Source organism: Exophiala bonariae (genome assembly GCF_035927105.1).
Source record: "Exophiala bonariae strain CCFEE 5792 chromosome Unknown scaffold_1, whole genome shotgun sequence".
Lineage (NCBI taxonomy): Eukaryota > Fungi > Ascomycota > Eurotiomycetes > Chaetothyriales > Herpotrichiellaceae > Exophiala > Exophiala bonariae.
This window is the reverse complement of record NW_027042476.1, coordinates 1,605,848-1,623,782: the sequence shown is the minus strand read 5'-3', so window position 1 is coordinate 1,623,782 and position 17,935 is coordinate 1,605,848. Positions and strand designations below refer to the sequence as shown.

The window sequence follows — 17,935 nt, the reverse complement described above, 5'->3', positions numbered from 1 at the left end:
GCCACTGGAAGCCAAACCCTCCAATCTGCAGCTACCCAGAGCCCATGACTTGACTTGGTTGCGGAGCTCCTTGAAGCCACAAGGGCGGTTTGAAAACCTTGCGTACCGAGCAGATCACTGCAACCTGCAGACACTGGTGTTGCTCACCCTGCAGCCGACCTCGCGTGAAAACCTCCGCTATCCAACGCATCACGAATCCAAGCTCCGATTTCATCACACTGTAACAAAAATAGACAGTTGACCGCTCAGGTTGGATTCAGCTATCAGTGCTCTGGAGTCCTGAGAATCAAATCAACGCGATACACGTAATTTTGGCGTCATGAGTTCGCTCCCATTGTTCCTGTCGCATCAACACAGACAAGGTCGCCACTTCCGAGCCATGCTCCTGTTGATTGATCATCCTGGTAACATATTCCACCTAGTGCGAGTCCTCCACAGAAACTAGTTTACACGTTTCCATTCGGCTTGTCCTCGTGCCCGCCTCGCTTCTTGCTGGACTGTAAATTGAGGATCATCTTGTCCCAAAAGGTAAGCTCCAGGAACTCGGTGGCTTGCCTCGTCACTGTATCCAATCTTGTTCCATGCTGGCCTTATCCCCCATTCAGCGATCCTCAGGGCCCACAGCAGCGATGCTTGTCATTTTGATTCAAAAGTATGGCTGCTCGCTGTCGCCTCAGGTGGGGAAAAGCGACGCTGTCGGGTGATTATCCTGTCAAGCCGTCTTTGCTGTGAATGTCCTTTTTCACGTTCTCATATTCATATTGTTAAATGCATAATTGTTTGTCTAGCGAACCTACTCGGTACGCCCATTCATGAGCCACATTGATCACAGCTACCCGTGCCGAGAGACAAAGCCGACTGACGTGGGAGTGTAATCATCTACATACGAGTACGGACATTGGGTCTTATGTACTGATCGTCCTGGCAGCTGCGCGCAGAGCGCAGGACAATCCTCTCCAAACGACCACTTGATCGAATATAAAATGCGGACATCTTATGTTAGCCTGCTGCTCCTTTTGGGATGTGCGATTCCATTAGGTGCATCTAATCCCGACAGGGCAGCCCTACAAATACGGCAAGATTCAGCAACTGCTGGTAGTGATACAGATCTCCCAAACTTGACGACCAACTCGCCGACTACCACAACTGAAGCTGCCTCAACCAGTAGCAAGGCTATCACCTCCAGCGCCGCGCAGACAACTGAACATGGGGAGTCCTCGCAAACAACTGCGGCTTCATCCACGCAGAAATCTACCACGCAGTCTCCGGCAACGACAGCATCGGCTCCCACTGCCACAAACACTCTCGCAGGTAATGCAACTTCCCCTTCAAGCGAGGCAACAACGGAAGATAATCTGCCTTGGGAACCAACGATAACGCCAGCGTTAGGCATTGCTGGAGTTTTTCTGATCGTGTTGGGATCCATCTACGCATTGATAGGTGTCAAGAGCCGATGGGTTCAGATATTTTTGTCCACAGGCTTCCTCGCAAGCGTGGCAACCGCAGCTCTGGTCGAGTATGTCATGCATCCGCCCTTAACGAATGCCATTCAAGGAGGCTTCTTCGTCGCCATCCTCATGACTGGAGTCATCTTTGGTGCAGGAGCACTCGTGTTCAAGGAGTTCACAGAGGGGTTCGGTTGTCTTCTCGGCGGCTTCACGTTTAGTATGTGGCTCCTGACGCTCAAAGCGGGAGGTCTCATCACCAATCAAATTGGAAAGGGAATCTTTATTGGCATATTCTGCATACTTGCATGGGCGCTTTCACTCAGCTCATATACTCGGCCGTATGCCTTGATAGGATCCACCTCTTTCAGTGGCGCGACTGCCTTTGTTCTCGGGATTGACTGCTTCACGAGGGCAGGTATGAAGGAGTTCTGGTTTTATATCTGGGATCTCAATGACGATCTCTTCCCACTAGGCACCACAACGTTTCCACTGACGAGAGGTATGCGAGTGGAGATTGCAGTTCTTGTCATTGGCACGATCATAGGCGTACTATCACAGATCAAACTGTGGAAGGTCATCAGGACCAAGGAAATGGTGGTAGAAGCAGACCAGGAAGAGATTGACCGACAACAAGAGGCCATCGACGCTGCATTAGGACGGCATCTGCAACGACAAAATGATCGCGAGAAAACGCAATGGGAGAGACAATATGGCGATCGCCTACAAAGTAAACGCAACACGGTTCTTTGGCAGGATGCACATCCTGAGAAGAGATACTCAAGTGTATCTGTCGTTGCGCTGGAACCAACGTCTGTTCTTTCGTCGGCAGAAAGTTTGGAAATGAATGCTTTCGGACCCAAGCGCATCTCTGGTTATGGATCCAAGAACAAACGCCAAAGTTCCCTCGCTGTGGATGTGATTGAGGAAATCGAAGAAGATCCCGAAGTGATCGCGGAAGCAGAGCGCCGGAAGGCTCTTCAAGCCTTGGAGGAGGTTGACACCTCGGTTGCAAATAAAGCAGCATCAAAAGGCAATCAGAAAGCAAAGGGATCCCCGACGAGTTATCAACAACTTTATGATCAAGAATCGAGCGGTCCACGAAAGAGTAAAGACCTCCCCACACGCAAAAGAGATTCTCAACAACCACGATCAGGTCTGGCCAAGCGACTCAGCCAATCAAACATAGGTGCATCTGCATCAGAGTCAAACGAAAATCTTCTCGATGTGGAAAGGCCCTATAGTAGGGCATCCTCTGTGGCTGCAACTTTGGATGAAGCCAATGAAATCCTCGAGCTTCCAAATCTCGAGCATGAAGAAGATGATGTGCGATCGCCCCCAGAGATTGTCATCTCTCCCATCGGATCGGATGATGGGAAATCCCGAAATGCTGGTATTCAACTCGCTGTGGAGACTACAAAGGCTCCCATCCAGCCACGGGAGGCATCAGAGCTAGCATCAGACTCAACTGCTTTGAATGAAGGCTTGGGCTCAAGTAGTGTTTCATTGACAGAGATTGCGGAAAAGGATGCATCACAGAGCAACAAGGACTACTCTCAATCGCAGGTGACAGAAGAGTCAAATTCCACTGCTGATAGCTTGACTGCCCTGGCTCTTGCTTCGATTCCAAGTCAATTGTCGAACGTGGTCTTGTCTTACCGTACAAACGAATGGGCAAAGCACATCAGTGTCGCTGAAATCCCCATTTGTGAGGAGCCGGAAGCTATTGCCGGTAATGACACAGAGTTGCCAACACAGCTCGCGAAACCAATACCTGAAGCTGAGAAGAAGGCAGCAGCCACCGTGGCTGCAATCGAAGTACCTCCTCCAGAGTTGCTGCCCCCAACCGTGAAGGCTAGCAATGGGGGAGTTGGGATTGCTGTCAATCCGGTGTCGGCTCAACGATCTTTCTCCGATCCAGATCGACGTCCAAGTCCAAGCCTCAGTACTGTGAACGCACCTTCCAGGACAGCTTCAATGCAATCGTTGAAGTTGCCTGGACACAGAAATAGCAGGAACAGTTTCAGTCCAGGTTCGACCACGTCTTTGGTAACGACACCCATCGACGAAAATGTGCCAACAGTCTTCGCTGCCTCAAAAAGCCCATCCCGACGAGTATCAACTGGTCCATACATGATGCCCAGTAGGCAACTCTCCTCATCTTCCCTTACAAATTCTGCGGGACCACGGCCACACACATCTCAAACACCCTCAAATCCTTACCATAACAACAGCACGGTCAGCCTCCCACAGTCCGTCAGACCTGCCAGCCAGCAAATGTCTTCGTCAATGGGAACACGCCTTGACTCGTATGACTCGCGACAACCACCTCGCAAGGAATCCACCCGCCCCAATGCAGAGCGTCGAGAGTCTCTACTTGCAGAATGGCGACTGTCACAGCAACAGCGTACGATGACCAATGGTACCAGTGGAGTGGCTGTCGAAAACAGCAGAGCTCAAATGCAGGCTGAGAGAGAGACTAGACGCATGACTGAGGAATACAAAAAGCGGGAGCAGCAAAGAAAGCAGCAAAGTATGGATCAAGCTATGAGACGTCCTGATATGCAGGATGCCCATCGGGAGGCCATGCGAAGGATGCAAGCCGGTGCTAATAACACTCTACGCAACTCCTCTGCTTGAAGCAGTCTTGGACCAACTACCACCACTACTACGCAATGACGACGACACATTCTTCTCCATTTTCGTGACAAAAACCACAGTTTCACGCATATATTTCGGAGTTATCATTCTCAATCCCTACACGAATAAACACGCATCAATTTTGGGAGCGCCACGGAGGGCCTGCGACAAAAGAACAGGCAGACACCACGGATTTGGCGGTTCATTTGGCGGTTTTCCACGCATTTACATACACACATGCATTCAGCCTACGCAAGGAATTTATGAGCGAACAGTAACCGACTACTTGACGAGTACGAGTTACAAAACGGATTTTTGTTTTTAGATTTCTTGCTGTTCCGGTTTTGAGAAGGCATGATGCCTTCCTTACCTACATACCTACTTTTTTTAGTTGATACATGATACCCAAATCCATTCCTTTTATGGCTGGATGCAAGGAGAAAAGCAGCATCGGCAATGAGATACATGTTACACATCGTAAATGAGTGTGGAGCAATATATATTAATTAAACAGACTGGCAGATATATTAATTCGTCTGGCCACATTATACAAATACGTGTATCCAATCATGCGCTCAGGAGTCTTGTGCGTGAAGAAAAGTTCCCGAAACCGCCCTGTCCACTTTGTGGAAGGCAGCGGGTGGATGCATCGCCATTCATGCAGTTGGAATCGAAAAGTTGAGATCCCGTCTGAGATCGTGTGTTTGCGAGACATTCCCGATGTCACACAGAAGGAGATTTTTCATTCCCTCAATGTATCCAGCTTCCGTGCCGTCGGACTTGATTCATCGCCTGCTTACCTGTCCTTGCTCACGTTTTTGGCTAATTGACTTTCCATGTGACAGGCACGGGGCAGGGACATATGGTACTGCTGGTTGGAGATGTTACAGGTATCTTCTGTGGAGAAGATGTCACCTTGATGGAAGTGTACGGCCTCTTGACGGGGTTTTGTGGAGGAGTGATTTCCACCAGGTGCCAGATGCTGCGTTCGATCATGGACACCAGCCGATCAGTGGGGAGCTTGGGGCATGAGCTCACGGTGCGATCCGATTTTTGTGAGCTGGTGTATACGTCGCTTACCAATGTGGTTAATTGCGAGATAAGAGAGAATGGTTGTGTTGGTCCATTTGGTATTCGAGATCTTGATGATACTCGACCGATCCCAAGATGCTCGAAGTCAGCATTGCAATCGCTGTGAGTTGAAAGCAGTATCTTCCTTTGCCGTCAGGTCACTTGATCTGACCGGAGTACGTATCCAGAGTCACCATCGGTGGGAGAACCAGGGTCGTTTGTCCTTCGTTGTTGGCCGCGTTTGGAATACTATTAGTACTATTCGTAGGAGAGGGGATTGGTCGAGAGCTTTGCCCCTGTGTCGAACTTCTGAAAGGGATCGAAGAATATTGCTGGGGGCTGGCAGGAGCATCAGACCACGATGATTGCCATGGCGATATGGAGTTCTCCTGGAAGGCAATGAGTGCTTGCCACCAACTATCATACCACCTTCGCGTTAGTCCATCATGCCAGAAGAACTGACGCATCAATATTTCCACATCTTCCCAGCGTCTGGCTTCTTCAATGTTCTCGAAGAAAACCCGGGACAGTTCCGAGGTATGGCCACGGAAGTCCAGGTCACTATTCCATGAACCGAGGAGAACTATCCAGATCCAGGTCAGGCAGTTGCGTTCCTCCATGTTACGTATTTGTGTATATGGTAGCGATCTTGTCAGCTCTTTCCTCGAACCTCTGTAGGCCGTAATTTTTGCCGACGAGGAAGACGGGTTGTGTTTGTCGAAACTGAACAAGATGACAGCAAGACATAAATTTTTCTCCAGGCTGTGTTCAGTGCTTGAAGATGCGTGGAGACAGGAGCAGGTGTCGAAAATATCGGGGTGGTCTTCGCCGTCATCAGGTTTGAACTCAGATGAGTGGGACAAGGACACTCGAGACAATATTCGAAGGACATCCATTCCAAGGGTGCCCTGTTGAGCCACAACCGCAAAGCCAGGCGGCAAAGTCGAGACGATAGAGATGGTGCTCGTCTCGAATGGAATGCGAGGATACTCTCGACGCTGCTTTCGCTTAGACAGAGGAAAGATACTCGCGGCACCGGTTTCTAACATCCAGAAGTAGTCGAAGGCTATCAGATACGCCTTGATCAGACCCCGGTGCCCCAAGCTATCTAGACCTCCTTTCAAAGCAACGAGCAATGCAAGACCTTTGCGATTGGTCACACTGTCCTCCTGATAGACAACATCCAGGCTGGCTAGAGCCAGGACTGCTATCATCATACCATTGTCGGGTTGTCGTCCATTAAGATTGTCGATCTGATCACGCAACAAAGTAACCGCTCTTTGCCGATGGAAACCGACCTCCGCTGATGGCCGTGACATTGGGAACCTTTGCTTTTCCATATAAGCTTGAGACAGAGCCACAGCTCCATGGTAAGCACTTTCATGGGAGATGAAGACCGGAAACACCCAAGACATCAATGGGCTTGTCATGCCAATGGTGAGTTGCAGTGGCTCTTGGAGCGGAGACAGGATCTTGATATAGTAGTCCAAAGCGCCCGCGACGCAAGGAGTTTGTCGGCCAGGTAGGGAATTGAATGGATCTGTTCGTAAGGCTCCAGAAATCAAGGGCAAAGTCGAAGTGATGGCAGACTGATGGATTCTGTTCAAATCGTCGGGTTCGGGTTGGGACACTGGCGTAGGCTTCCTTCGCTTCGGTTTTGGTGACGTAGTCTGCTCACTACCTGCTCTGGTGAGTGTTGTTATTGACTCTGGTGTAGCACGGTGTGGCAATGCATAACGAGGTTGGGCCTGCTGTCGAACGGCCGTTCTGTACTTGCTTGAGATATGAGATTTGACAGCTCGTCGGTGTGAAGCATTGTGACCCGGAGAGTCGTAGTTCAAGAAAGTAAAGGCATTGGTCGTGGGATCCGGAGTAGGAGACATCAAGGATGTGTGGCAAAGGATACCATGCTGGTTGTATGATTCTCGGGTATGAGTTGCCCTGCAACGCTATTGCGAGTGGTGGTTTTATGATAATGCTACATGGGCCACGAATCCTGGCGATCGGGTGCTGCTAGCCTGGCCCTGTAGAGGCAACCCCATCCGTCGCCAACTTGTGGAAAATGGGAGAGATCCCTTACAGATCTAGATCAAATCTCGAAGCTTTCGAGAGCCTGAAGAGTAATAATAGCAGCGATGTTTGGCCGGCGAGTTTGCAAGCACCGTCAGAAATCGTCGCTTGTTAATTCGAGGAATATCTAATGAGCTTTGCGATGGCTGGGGATGGTTGCAGTTGCAACACCGGTAGAACTTAATCGTACCGAGTTCAGCTAAATAAGACCGAGTTCGAATTTCGGTATTGATCCTTGACATTAGGTAATCTGCCACCCTCAGCTGTGCACGTGCCAACGACGCTGAGGAGGGTTCGGTGTACTCTACGTACACGTACTTAGGTACCTACCTTAGGTAGGTTGTTAGTTACATACCTCCCACTCGGTTCCTACGAGTACTACTTCGTAGGTACCTAATTACCCTTGTCAACTATAATCTCAGGGGGAGCCCCCCTCTGCCCCCTCAATGACCCCTGCCTAGGTACCTACGAAGTACTTCGTAAGTAGGGAGCACGAGCACCATTGGCCACAGCTAGGCATCCTTTGCACCACTAGTGAAAACAGATCCACTTGAGATTTGACAGACTCCTCGCCATCACAGATTTATTAGATCTTCTGCACTTTTCAGGACTTGAGATTTTGCTGGGCTAAGCCATTACACGACACCTGGTTGCAGTGCAAGGCTGAGCAAGGCAAAGCATATCGAATTCTTGGCCCACCGTGCCTTGCCCGAAGATGACAACCAACCCTGACTTGAACAAATCGATGAAGCCAAACGTCGCCAGCTAGGTGAGGCGCGAGGAGAGCTCGGCGTCGCTCGACCTCCTCTTGTGCGGCTATGTGTTGCTCAGATGTTTTGTCGATTGCTGACTAGGTAGTCTAGAACACAGTTATAAGATTTATAAGAGAGGCGAGGTATTGCTGGGGTTGTTAACCCTCAAGGACACTTGTTAATGGCAGGCCCCAACTACGGCGTACTAGTACGAAGCGAGAGCCTTCAAGATACAAAAATGACTACGAGGAAGGAGACAATCTGGCTCATATCACTGGGTTCCGTCAGGCACTGCGAGTCAGGCCACGTGATTCAGGTCCTCACAAGATAAGTATCTAATTGCGCACCAAACCTGACAGTCATCAACTTGGCTATGTTGCAATTCTCAAACATGGCCCTACCAACTTCAACTCTGTGGCTTAAAGACCAACCCCATCCGTCTCAGGAGCTCACGGCCTCGGAGAACTCATCAAGAGAAGATCAGACGCAAGAACCAGCTCCACAAAACATGGATGACACGACGTCTAACCATATCAAAGTTGAGCGTCCTAATAAAATTGTCTTCAATCCCGAAAAATAGCTGCTAATGTCGAAGGGGCCCCTGGTGATAATCTTACTTAGAAGAGACGCCCTTCTCAACTCCCAGAAAGCAGCTCTTCTTCAGCCACAAGAACCGCTATCCGAGTGGTCATTTTGGACGGACGCCTGCCTGCGTGGGCCTAAGCCGGTGAAACTTGAGGGATGCGGCTTCTGTGTCGTACATCGTCGTCTCGACAACAGCCAGCCCAGTGATCAAGCCTTTGCTATTAAATGGTGGGAAAGCTGTTTTGTGGCACGCGGTATCAACCAAATAGGACATGCCGAAATGATTGCTGTAGCGCAAGCCTTGGAGATGGCCGTCGACCAATGCGAACGCATCTCTGGCACCGTCGTTACGAAAGCCAGAATCAAAATGCCAGGGAAGGCCGACGAGATCAAGAGTCAAGCAGCTACTATTCCCTGGCCAATGCCGAATCTGGTGAGCGTGTTCACAGATAGCCAACAGGTGTTGAGCTCCATAGATACCTGCTGGCGATCTGGCAGATGTCCAGGTAACCGGTCACCAATGAGGCGTGCGAACGAGATGATTGAAGCGCTTGGCGATTTGGGTGTCAGAGTACATCTTCAGTGGATTCCAGGTCATGCTGGTGACCTTCGCGACCGTTGGGCTCATGAAGGAGCTCGGAGTGCGCTCAAACCACAATACCAGTCGCGGAAGACGTTCACAAAGAGAGTGCACCGCGTTTTCAGGAGGTGTCACAAAGACAGACCCAGGAAAAAGGCCTCCAAAAAAGTTCACAAGAGCCGAAATTGAGCCTCCGGCACCGCAGCGCAACAACCACCAGCCTCGATAACCAGAAGATCTCGAAGACTCGCTAGAGGAAGGCACTGAGTCACACCTATCTTGCAGATGACGACCGGAACAACTCAGAGAAGGCGGACAACGTGCTCACGGGCCATACTAATCCTACGTATTTTAGTTATTTCTGATGTCGAACTTGTTCCACCTGACTGTTTCTCAACCACAGGTTAAGCACCTCAGATTCTCTAGAAATGACCTACGAGACTCTAGCTAAATCGCGCCCAAAGAATATCCAAAGTCTGAGAACCCCTCGGAGTGTGGGATACCAGTGGCCGAGCTTGGGTGGCTATTAGTATCTACCTATGAAGATCTTACCTCAACCGCAAGTACTTGACACCTGGTCGTGAAGTTAGTTAACACTTGGTAATTAGGTGTGCCAATCGTCAAGCATGTTCGCCTAGTCCTGACCGCCAGTGCCCGGAGCCCAGTCCTTCGTACGAGGTACTTCGTAAGATGACCCACATTGACTTCTTAGTCATTCTTGCGGGTTCTAACTTCTGAGGCCTTGGCCTGCAGACAGCAGTTACCAACCCCTGCACTACCTTGTGTCTTATAAGAACAAGACCAAGCAATCGGTAAAACGTCTAGCCAACACATGGCAAATCATCCATTTCGCGCCTAGGCACCTTCTCAATGCGGTACCTTCTACATGTGGCAATTAAATGTTGCCCCAGATTCAAGCTCGTCGTACATCAAAGAACCGAATTCCAACATCTCTAAAAGACCAGCTTGGCAATCAAGGTCAAGATATTAATGACCTACCACAAATGCTCTTACTCATGATCGTACCTCTTCGCATGCTACTTTCAGGCAACAGCCATCTGTTCATCGACTCGCCGCCTGGAAGAAAGGCGAAAGCCAAACTCGCATCACGCTCTATGTGGCCAGCCTTATTTGTAATTTTTGCTTCACGGGGTTTCGAGCAGTGGTTATCACCGCGATTTTGACACTCCGTATTGCCAGTGAGCACCTGTAACCGCCACGTACGAGGTAATTTGTCCACGTCCGAAAAAGATATTCCTTGTCCAGTCGACAGTTGATTCACTACGATGCAAGGGAGGACCCTCGTCGTCGCCCGTTGGGGGATAGCTCCAACGCAGATCGGCACATTTGGCGCCATACTGGATTCAGCACTGTGTACCGGACAATTCATTGGCTTCTGCTTCGCTTCTCTCCGGCCCCTCCATCTAGCGGCGAGTTTACCTGCCACTAGTTCTATTTAGCTACCAAGTAAAACAATGCAACAAGGAATCCAAGTATATCTGGTTGTCTCTCGACACGGCATCACTCAGAAAGAAAGAAGCTTGTAAACCGTTGATATCTAGGTTCTCTCTTCCCCGACATTTCTGATATCGATTCAAACCAAAAACCCGATTGCTTCAACAACCCGCGAGATCGAGCGTTGAAAGTCAAGAATTCATCACTATCCTCGGCGAGGCTGTAAAAACTCTTTCATCGAGTCTTTGTGTGGAATAAGCCTCCCCTCGACAAGATACTACTCCACAAGACAAACATGGATTATTTCTACAACAATCCAGAGGCTTTTGCTTCTCATGGGGTTTACTATGAAAATTTACAAGGATTTAACTCCTCATCATCAAATTCTCCCCAGGTATGTACCACCCTCTGATCTGTATTCATCTGGAGTCAAATGAATGACGATCGAACACCAAAGAACCTCAATCAGACAGTACAGTATGCGAACACAAATACAGGCGCCTTTCAAGAAACCCAACAAAGCTGGGAGCCTTTGGATATGAACAATATAGTCGACTTCGACCACCAGTTGCAGCTTCCAGAGCTCGACTCCTCATATCACTCTATAGACGAGGACAAAGAAGGCTCACAGAACACAAAATTGGTGTGTTCATGGCCCTTACCTCATATTTCTTTTGCTGTTTCTTGACTCTGTCTAACACACGAGCCCTCAGCGCCGAAGAGCACAAAATCGCGCATCACAACGTGCATTTCGCGAGCGCAAAGACCGGCATCTCAAAGGCCTCGAGTACCAGCTTGAACACCTGAATGAGAAGCATCAAGACCTCATGCAGTCATACATGAAGCAATCAGAAAACGTCATGAAACTGAACTCGCGCCTGGCGGAGCTGCGGGGACAGGTCAAAGCCCTGAAAGCACGTCCAGCTCATTCGAGTTCCTCGGAAAGGCAATCAACCACAGACGGTAGCAGAAACAGCCAGAGCCTCGGTAGCTTTGACGCCTTCTCATTTTCATCACCGCAGGACTTTGCTTCACTGGATGAACGTGAAATTTCGTTGTGGAGTGATCTTACGACAGCGTCGAAGCCTGGAGAGATTTTGGATGAGAACGGCCTACCAGCATTCGAGGATCTTTTGAATCTCAAGTGACATGGTCTGACTATGTGATGACGATTTGATTTGTTGGCTTTATTGCAAGCGTTCTGTCTGGTGTTCAGGGGGGCTCGAAATACTACAATCGAGGGAGACGGAAGGCTCTGAAAGAAGAGACGACAAACGTCGTTCAAGCCATGTTGCTTTGCATTCGTCTGCCTATCAAGAATTCTTGTCTAGTTCTAGTTGAGTTCACTCCTAGTCAATCTAGCTCTTTCTATGTTAATTTTTCTTCAACCTGTGTTGCCCGTTCCTCCAAAGCGTTCAGCAACATGAGCGAAGTATTTGACTGCTGAGCAGGTTTGAGAAAGGCATCTTTTACAGCTTCGCGAGCACAGCGGCTGCTGACGAGACCTAAGAATTGACACAAACATCACCGTTAGCACAATCTTATATCCTTGTAATGGTATAGATTGTCGCTGTGGTGGGGGGGGGGGGGAAAGAAAGACATGAGACGTGCAAAACACATGAACCAATCATCCCCAATCACCCGTGGTCGTGTTGTAGAACCAGAGGAATAGCGTAACGCCGGACCGGAGCGTTCAAGCATCGAGACATCCTATTGACCAGACAAGATGCGGGTCGGGGGTTAAGAAGAGATTGTGCTCGGACATATGCTTCAAAAGATAAAGGGGGAGATTGATATGCGACAGTGGACCCAAGAGACGAATAGAAGACATGTGGAAGCAGAAAGAAGGAAAATCCCCACTTACCGTAACGTCCCTCCCAGGCTCTTTCTCCGCGTAGGTGACTTTGCCATTGTCGATGATCAAGGCATAACGAGCGGTGCGCTCGCCAAGGTTCCAGCCGATGGACTTTGAGAATTTCGTCTCGGGATCGCTTAAGAAGAGCTAAAAGAATGCGAGTCGCAAGACCCGGAATTTGTCAGCCCAGGGTCTTCTTCCCAGCTAAAAGCGAGGGTCCGACTCCATAATGCAATATGCCAGCCGATCGACTGGGGCGACCCTCCTTGTCCCGACAAGGAGTGAGGAATAGATGGAAGAGGGTAACTTGTTCTAGGAAGCGACACGAAACGGGTATTATGCAAGACACCTGCATAGACCCAACATGCCCCATGCATGCATAGTCAGGGTTTCTTGCGCTTGGGGGCGTCTCGAGAAGGAGGCAGGACCAAAGGGTCCAGGGGTCTGAAGGGTTATGTAACAAACTCACAATGTCGTCGTTCTTGATCCCATTGGCTTTGCTCCAGGCGCTCATGACAAAGGCGTCATTGTAGGCCAGCACGGCGACGAGATCGACCTTCTTGCCCTTGATTTCGTCCAGCTTCTCAATGTACCCTGGTAGATGGCGCACCGAGCAGCCCGGGGTGAAGGCGCCAGGGACGGCGAAAAGCACGACTTTCTTATCCGCCCATTCTTTCGAGGCGTTGTAGTTGATCGGGATGCCGCAGGCGGTGATTTCGGAGGACTCTGGCGTGTATGGTACGTAGCTATGACACAATTTTCGTCAGTTCGGACTTTTCTCCAGAGAGGCTCTGATAAGCCGAGTCCGAGTGTTGTTCGAAATCAAACACGCCTCGCCGACTTGACATCTACGTCTCTTTTTCACAGGTTGCATTGGAGAAGCGACCGCCACGTACGAGAAGACGACATCGTCGGGGAAACTATCTCCCACTTTGAGGGCGGACATGTTGGACGCTTGTGCTGAGGGGATTTTGATCTACTTGGTATTGCAACGCAAGAAGAAAATATTTGGAAAGTGAAGAGGGAGAGTCGCAGTGCACTCCTTGCCGATCGGCGAACTCAGACTCGATGAAACAAACCGCGGTATCGCCGGTTGACGTGATGGAGGGGCATTTTGAGGTGGGGGACAAACAATACTTGAGGTCTCCGGGCTTACATCTAATCTAATCTAATTTCCGCCACAGACACGGTGCAGAGTGTATGTATGTACTTCCAGATCTGGCAGTATCATCACCACCAATTCGGCCTCTCCATGACCCAGCAACTGAATAATGGACTGTTCCACTGTTGCCAACATTGCGAGGCGGGAAAGCCGTATCAGCCTTTCGGGGTACACTCGCTTCCAAGTTGGGCGTTTCCTCACCCAGCAATGCAGGCTGGTGAGTTTTCTGGACCCAGTTGGAGGCTTACATCTGACTCAACTCTCCGCTTTGGCGCTTTATCAAATCGTTGCTGCTTTTGTCCTTTCTGAATAATCCAGCGGCAGATCCATCATCAGTCGAAAGCGGTAGTGATAGATTTCCACCTGCCTAATGTATTGCCCAGAAATTGAATATTTCAGGCTCAAGATTGGACGAGGTAAGTTGGACGCACGCACATCCACCAGCAAGAGGGGTTTTTCTACTGCATGCTTCGTCATGAACTATCCCTGAAACGATGTCCTCCGCCAATAGTGCTCAACTTGCCTGGTCATCATTGGAGGGCCTTGTGGGCAGGGATGCGGGTCGGGTGGGCTCGTTCATATCGGGATATGATGAGGTTCGAGGAATGTGAGGACGGCGGTCAGACTGGGTGTAGAGAGCCTTAGCTTGGGACGACATTTCACCCGACATAGATAAAAGGGCCATGGGAAATTAAAAAGGGTCAGATCTTGTAGTGTAGGCCTCAGCATATCCCATCCTGTTCCAAACCTCAATACTTAGTACCTCTCCTTTCGCATCATAACCGGAGTAACACACAGCATGGCTTCCCTAAAACCACCCTACACATTAGAGACCGCGCAGGAAAAGGTCAAATTCGCGCAGGGCATGTGGAACACACAAGATCCAGCAAGAGTTTCCAACGGCTACACACCTGACTGTGTTTGGCGCAACCGCTCGTCCTTCATCAAGGGGACGGCCGAAATCATCGACCTATTGACCAAGAAATGGGAGAAGGAAGCGAATTACAGGCTTCGAAAAGAATTGTTCGCATTCACGGAAAACAAGATTGCCGTCCAGTTTTGGTATGAATACCAGGACCGCCACGACGAGATGAAATGGAAGCGCTGTTATGGCCTGGAAGATTGGACTTTTGATTACGAAACTGGGAAGATGAAAAAGAGGCATATGAGTGGGAATGATATTGTTTTGGGCAAGAACGGAGATGGCGTGGCTGTTCCAGAGGAAGGAATTGAAGGCAGGTGGTATGTTGACGGGGTAGATGTGGACGACGAGAGTGTAACCCAGAAGCTCACTGCAGCACATTTCTAACACATGGCAGAAGGACAACATGGTCAAGGGCAAGAAGTCACATTGATTCGTGAGAAATAACATGTTTCGTGTTTCGCTAACTCCGTGCTATATTCATCTGTCCAAGAACTCCAACCAATTCCAAGTTACGTGATAAGCGGTAATGATCGTGGGTCGGCATTGCATCATCAAACATCATCAACAGATGCCGCTACCTGTATACTCCAACAACTGTTATCTGGAGCCGAGTGTGTTCAAGTTCTGAATTCTTGTTCGGTTGCTTATAACTCAGGATTAAATTCTTCATCATCAAGTGAGTCGACCGGGTCTTCCACAAACGGGGCAAGTCTGTTCTTGAACTCTTCTAGAGTCATGCTTTGATCCGCAACACTGAAAACACCCGGAGTCTTTGGCGGAATCAGTACATTGGAGAGCACATGAATGACACCGTCTTTGGCAATTCCATCTGTGACGCTGACTCTCGTGAAGCCGTTGATCTTGATGGTGACGAGCCTGCCGAAGCGAGCGATATCGACGCTTAGCTTCTTACCTTCAAGCCCCGTGGGAAGATCGACATGGATCACGCTCTTTGGGATTTTATGGTGAGGGGGAGCTTCTGACGAGTCCTCCTTATAGATAGCGTCAGAGTAGAGGGTGATGTCGTCGGCAACGTGGTATAGGACGAGTGCTTTCAGATACTTCAATCCAAATCTGCTGAAAAGGAAGGCATTGATCTTGGGGCCTAGGCGCTGGAATGCCCAGTTTGAGGGGGCAAACAGAGTACCACCATGATGGCTTGAGGTGTCATTGAATGATGGAAATAGACCGGTCTTTTGAAGTGCCAAGTCCAGAGTGCTGAATTCACCAGGTAGGGCAGAAAGAATATCCACGGCCTTTGGGGGAGGCAGTAAGATGCTGTCAAGACCATGGATGACTCCGTTTGTTCCAAAGATATTGATGGCAACCACTCGGGAGTAAAAGTTCAAACTCAAACCTCTCAAGCCGACCTGGGTCGAGATACGCTGCGGCACTTTACCAATGGCTTCAGCTTCAAGTGCCGTTGGGAGAGTACGCGACACCAGGATTCGGCCGGCTGGGTAGAATTCTGGAGAGACGTGGTAGGTGAGCAGCTTCTCCAAGAATTCTTTAGGTGGCTTGGGAGCGTGCTTGGGGATCTTTTCAAAGGCCCGATCGGTGGGGGCAAATAGAGTGTAATTCGCTTTGGTGCCATTGAGAAGCTTGACCAGGTCAGGAAATTCATCGATGGCGGCGGCTAGCTTGGTGGTGTATTTGCTCTTGGACACGAGTTCGTAAATGGTCTGGTTGGGAGGACCATGATGTGGAGGATGGTGAGGCTTTCTGCCTTTGCCAGGAGGACCGTGGCCTGGAGGGCCATGGCCAGGTGGGCCGTGGTGAGGGGGACCATGATGAGGAGGATCAGACTCGGTCAAGTCGTCGTCATATTCCGCAGCTTCTAGCCATGCATCACCAGCAAAGGCGCTCTGAAAATCCTCGCTGTACTTGACAGCGGTATCTTGCACGGTGTCAACCGCATCCGCAAACTTGTGTTTTGCACAATGAACGGTTTTTGTGAACTCTTCCTCGAGATCTTCCCAAAAGGTCTCTGCTTCATGAACTCTATCCCAAAATGGATGGGTGGCGGAATCATCAGCTACCTGATCCTGGATGGCTAGAGACTCGAGGGTTTGTTGATCTGGGATGACAAAGGCGGAGGCGACTACGGCCAGCGAGAGGACGGCAACCGCTCTCATGATGAGAGATTAGTAGGACAAAGGATAAGGTCAAATGTCCAGGAAAGCAGTGCGATGGTATGCAGAATACCGGCCGATCGAACAGGAGAAGAAGTATGCGAAGGTGGAGAGGATAAGGGATGTATATACAGTATCAGGCAGAAGCCAAAGATGAAGACGTACCACTCACTACCAGAGAGCCAGTAACTCCGGAGAAGATGAGATGAGGTTATCGATTAGGATCATTGACGTGCTTGTTGCAGCGAACCAACCCTATTATTGGACGAGGGGAGCCGGATGGGAGCGAGGTGGGAGACAGACGGGGCTGGGAGACGTCAGACACCGGCAATCATCAAGAGGCTAGCTAGTTAGAGCTCCATGGGAGCTCCCCACGCCGTCCCGGATGTGCAACTTCAACTTGTGCAATAATTGTACCTACCGATAAGTTAGGTGGCCGGCTTGTCTAACTGAAACCAGTAATTAGCTTGCCCCGAGAGCTGACGAGTCCTTACCCAGACTCGTAGGTGCCGCTGTGCGAGGTCATCCATATCCTTGTCCGACTCCGAGGTAGTCTCGATGGCTGGGCACAGCCATCCGACTTGCACCAGATTAGCCGCAGTGGAACATCAACATCCAACGTCAACTCCCTATCTTCTAAAGAATATTCGTACCCGTAAAATGGGGTAGAGGACTCTTCATATACCTCGTATATCAGCTGCAGCAACACTAAGATGCCAGCTGGATGCTTCACTCATCTAGATATCGGCGACGCAAGAGTAACCACGCTGCTAACCCACTCAACATGGCTTGGCACAAGAAGTGGTTGACTTCATATGGATTGTTCCTTACGACGATGTCCATCAAGTCCCGGCTCTGGATGAAGGCTAATCTCCATCTGTTGATGCCAAATATCAGTCGTTGCATACCTAATACCTAGGTATTCGGTAAGTCGCTCCTGAGCCTGGACACGGTGTCTCAAGCTCAAGTAGCATCCACGGGTCCATCGACCCTTCCTTGATGATCAATAATGTCGAGGGGTTCTTCATCTTCGTCTTCGCCTTCGCACTTGCCAAGGTATGGGAAGGACAAGAACGGCAGTCGATGCTTTCAAAGGCCAGACTGCTACCTCATCTCACAACCTTCACCACCGTTGTCATCTTGGTTACCGTCAAGTGAGGGTGAGGTTGACGGTGTCATTCAAGTCGTTCTTTTTTTGGATCCCCTTTCTTCATTTTGGTTTTGGCTCTCTTTTGGACTTACCTAGAACATCAGTTGGCCTCT

At 49.8% G+C, this 17,935-nt stretch overlaps 6 protein-coding genes across 6 annotated transcripts; 3 read left to right on the top strand and 3 right to left on the bottom strand.

Moving 5' to 3' along the window:
* Positions 1-983: 983 nt before the first annotated feature.
* Positions 984-4,085, top strand: LTR84_000579 (uncharacterized protein; the record flags this gene model as incomplete). Its single annotated transcript, XM_064844209.1, has 1 exon — positions 984-4,085. The coding sequence occupies one exon, from the start codon at positions 984-986 to the stop codon at positions 4,083-4,085; it is 3,102 nt and encodes a 1,033-aa protein (XP_064712069.1).
* Positions 4,086-5,314: 1,229 nt separating this feature from the next.
* Positions 5,315-7,039, bottom strand: LTR84_000578 (uncharacterized protein; the record flags this gene model as incomplete). The annotated part of the gene is made up of 1 exon (XM_064844208.1): positions 5,315-7,039. One exon carries the CDS (start codon positions 7,037-7,039, stop codon positions 5,315-5,317), a length of 1,725 nt encoding a protein of 574 aa, XP_064712068.1.
* Positions 7,040-11,031: 3,992 nt separating this feature from the next.
* LTR84_000577 (uncharacterized protein) lies at positions 11,032-11,746 on the top strand (the record flags this gene model as incomplete). The annotated part of the gene is made up of 2 exons (XM_064844207.1): positions 11,032-11,241; positions 11,312-11,746. 2 exons carry the CDS (start codon positions 11,032-11,034, stop codon positions 11,744-11,746), a joined length of 645 nt encoding a protein of 214 aa, XP_064712067.1.
* Positions 11,747-12,067: 321 nt separating this feature from the next.
* Positions 12,068-13,399, bottom strand: LTR84_000576 (uncharacterized protein; the record flags this gene model as incomplete). The annotated part of the gene is made up of 4 exons (XM_064844206.1): positions 12,068-12,103; positions 12,463-12,600; positions 12,923-13,199; positions 13,350-13,399. 4 exons carry the CDS (start codon positions 13,397-13,399, stop codon positions 12,068-12,070), a joined length of 501 nt encoding a protein of 166 aa, XP_064712066.1.
* Positions 13,400-14,414: 1,015 nt separating this feature from the next.
* On the top strand, positions 14,415-14,924 carry LTR84_000575 (uncharacterized protein; the record flags this gene model as incomplete). The annotated part of the gene is made up of 1 exon (XM_064844205.1): positions 14,415-14,924. One exon carries the CDS (start codon positions 14,415-14,417, stop codon positions 14,922-14,924), a length of 510 nt encoding a protein of 169 aa, XP_064712065.1.
* Positions 14,925-15,184: 260 nt separating this feature from the next.
* On the bottom strand, positions 15,185-16,675 carry LTR84_000574 (uncharacterized protein; the record flags this gene model as incomplete). The annotated part of the gene is made up of 1 exon (XM_064844204.1): positions 15,185-16,675. One exon carries the CDS (start codon positions 16,673-16,675, stop codon positions 15,185-15,187), a length of 1,491 nt encoding a protein of 496 aa, XP_064712064.1.
* Between the last annotated feature and the right edge of the window lie 1,260 nt (positions 16,676-17,935).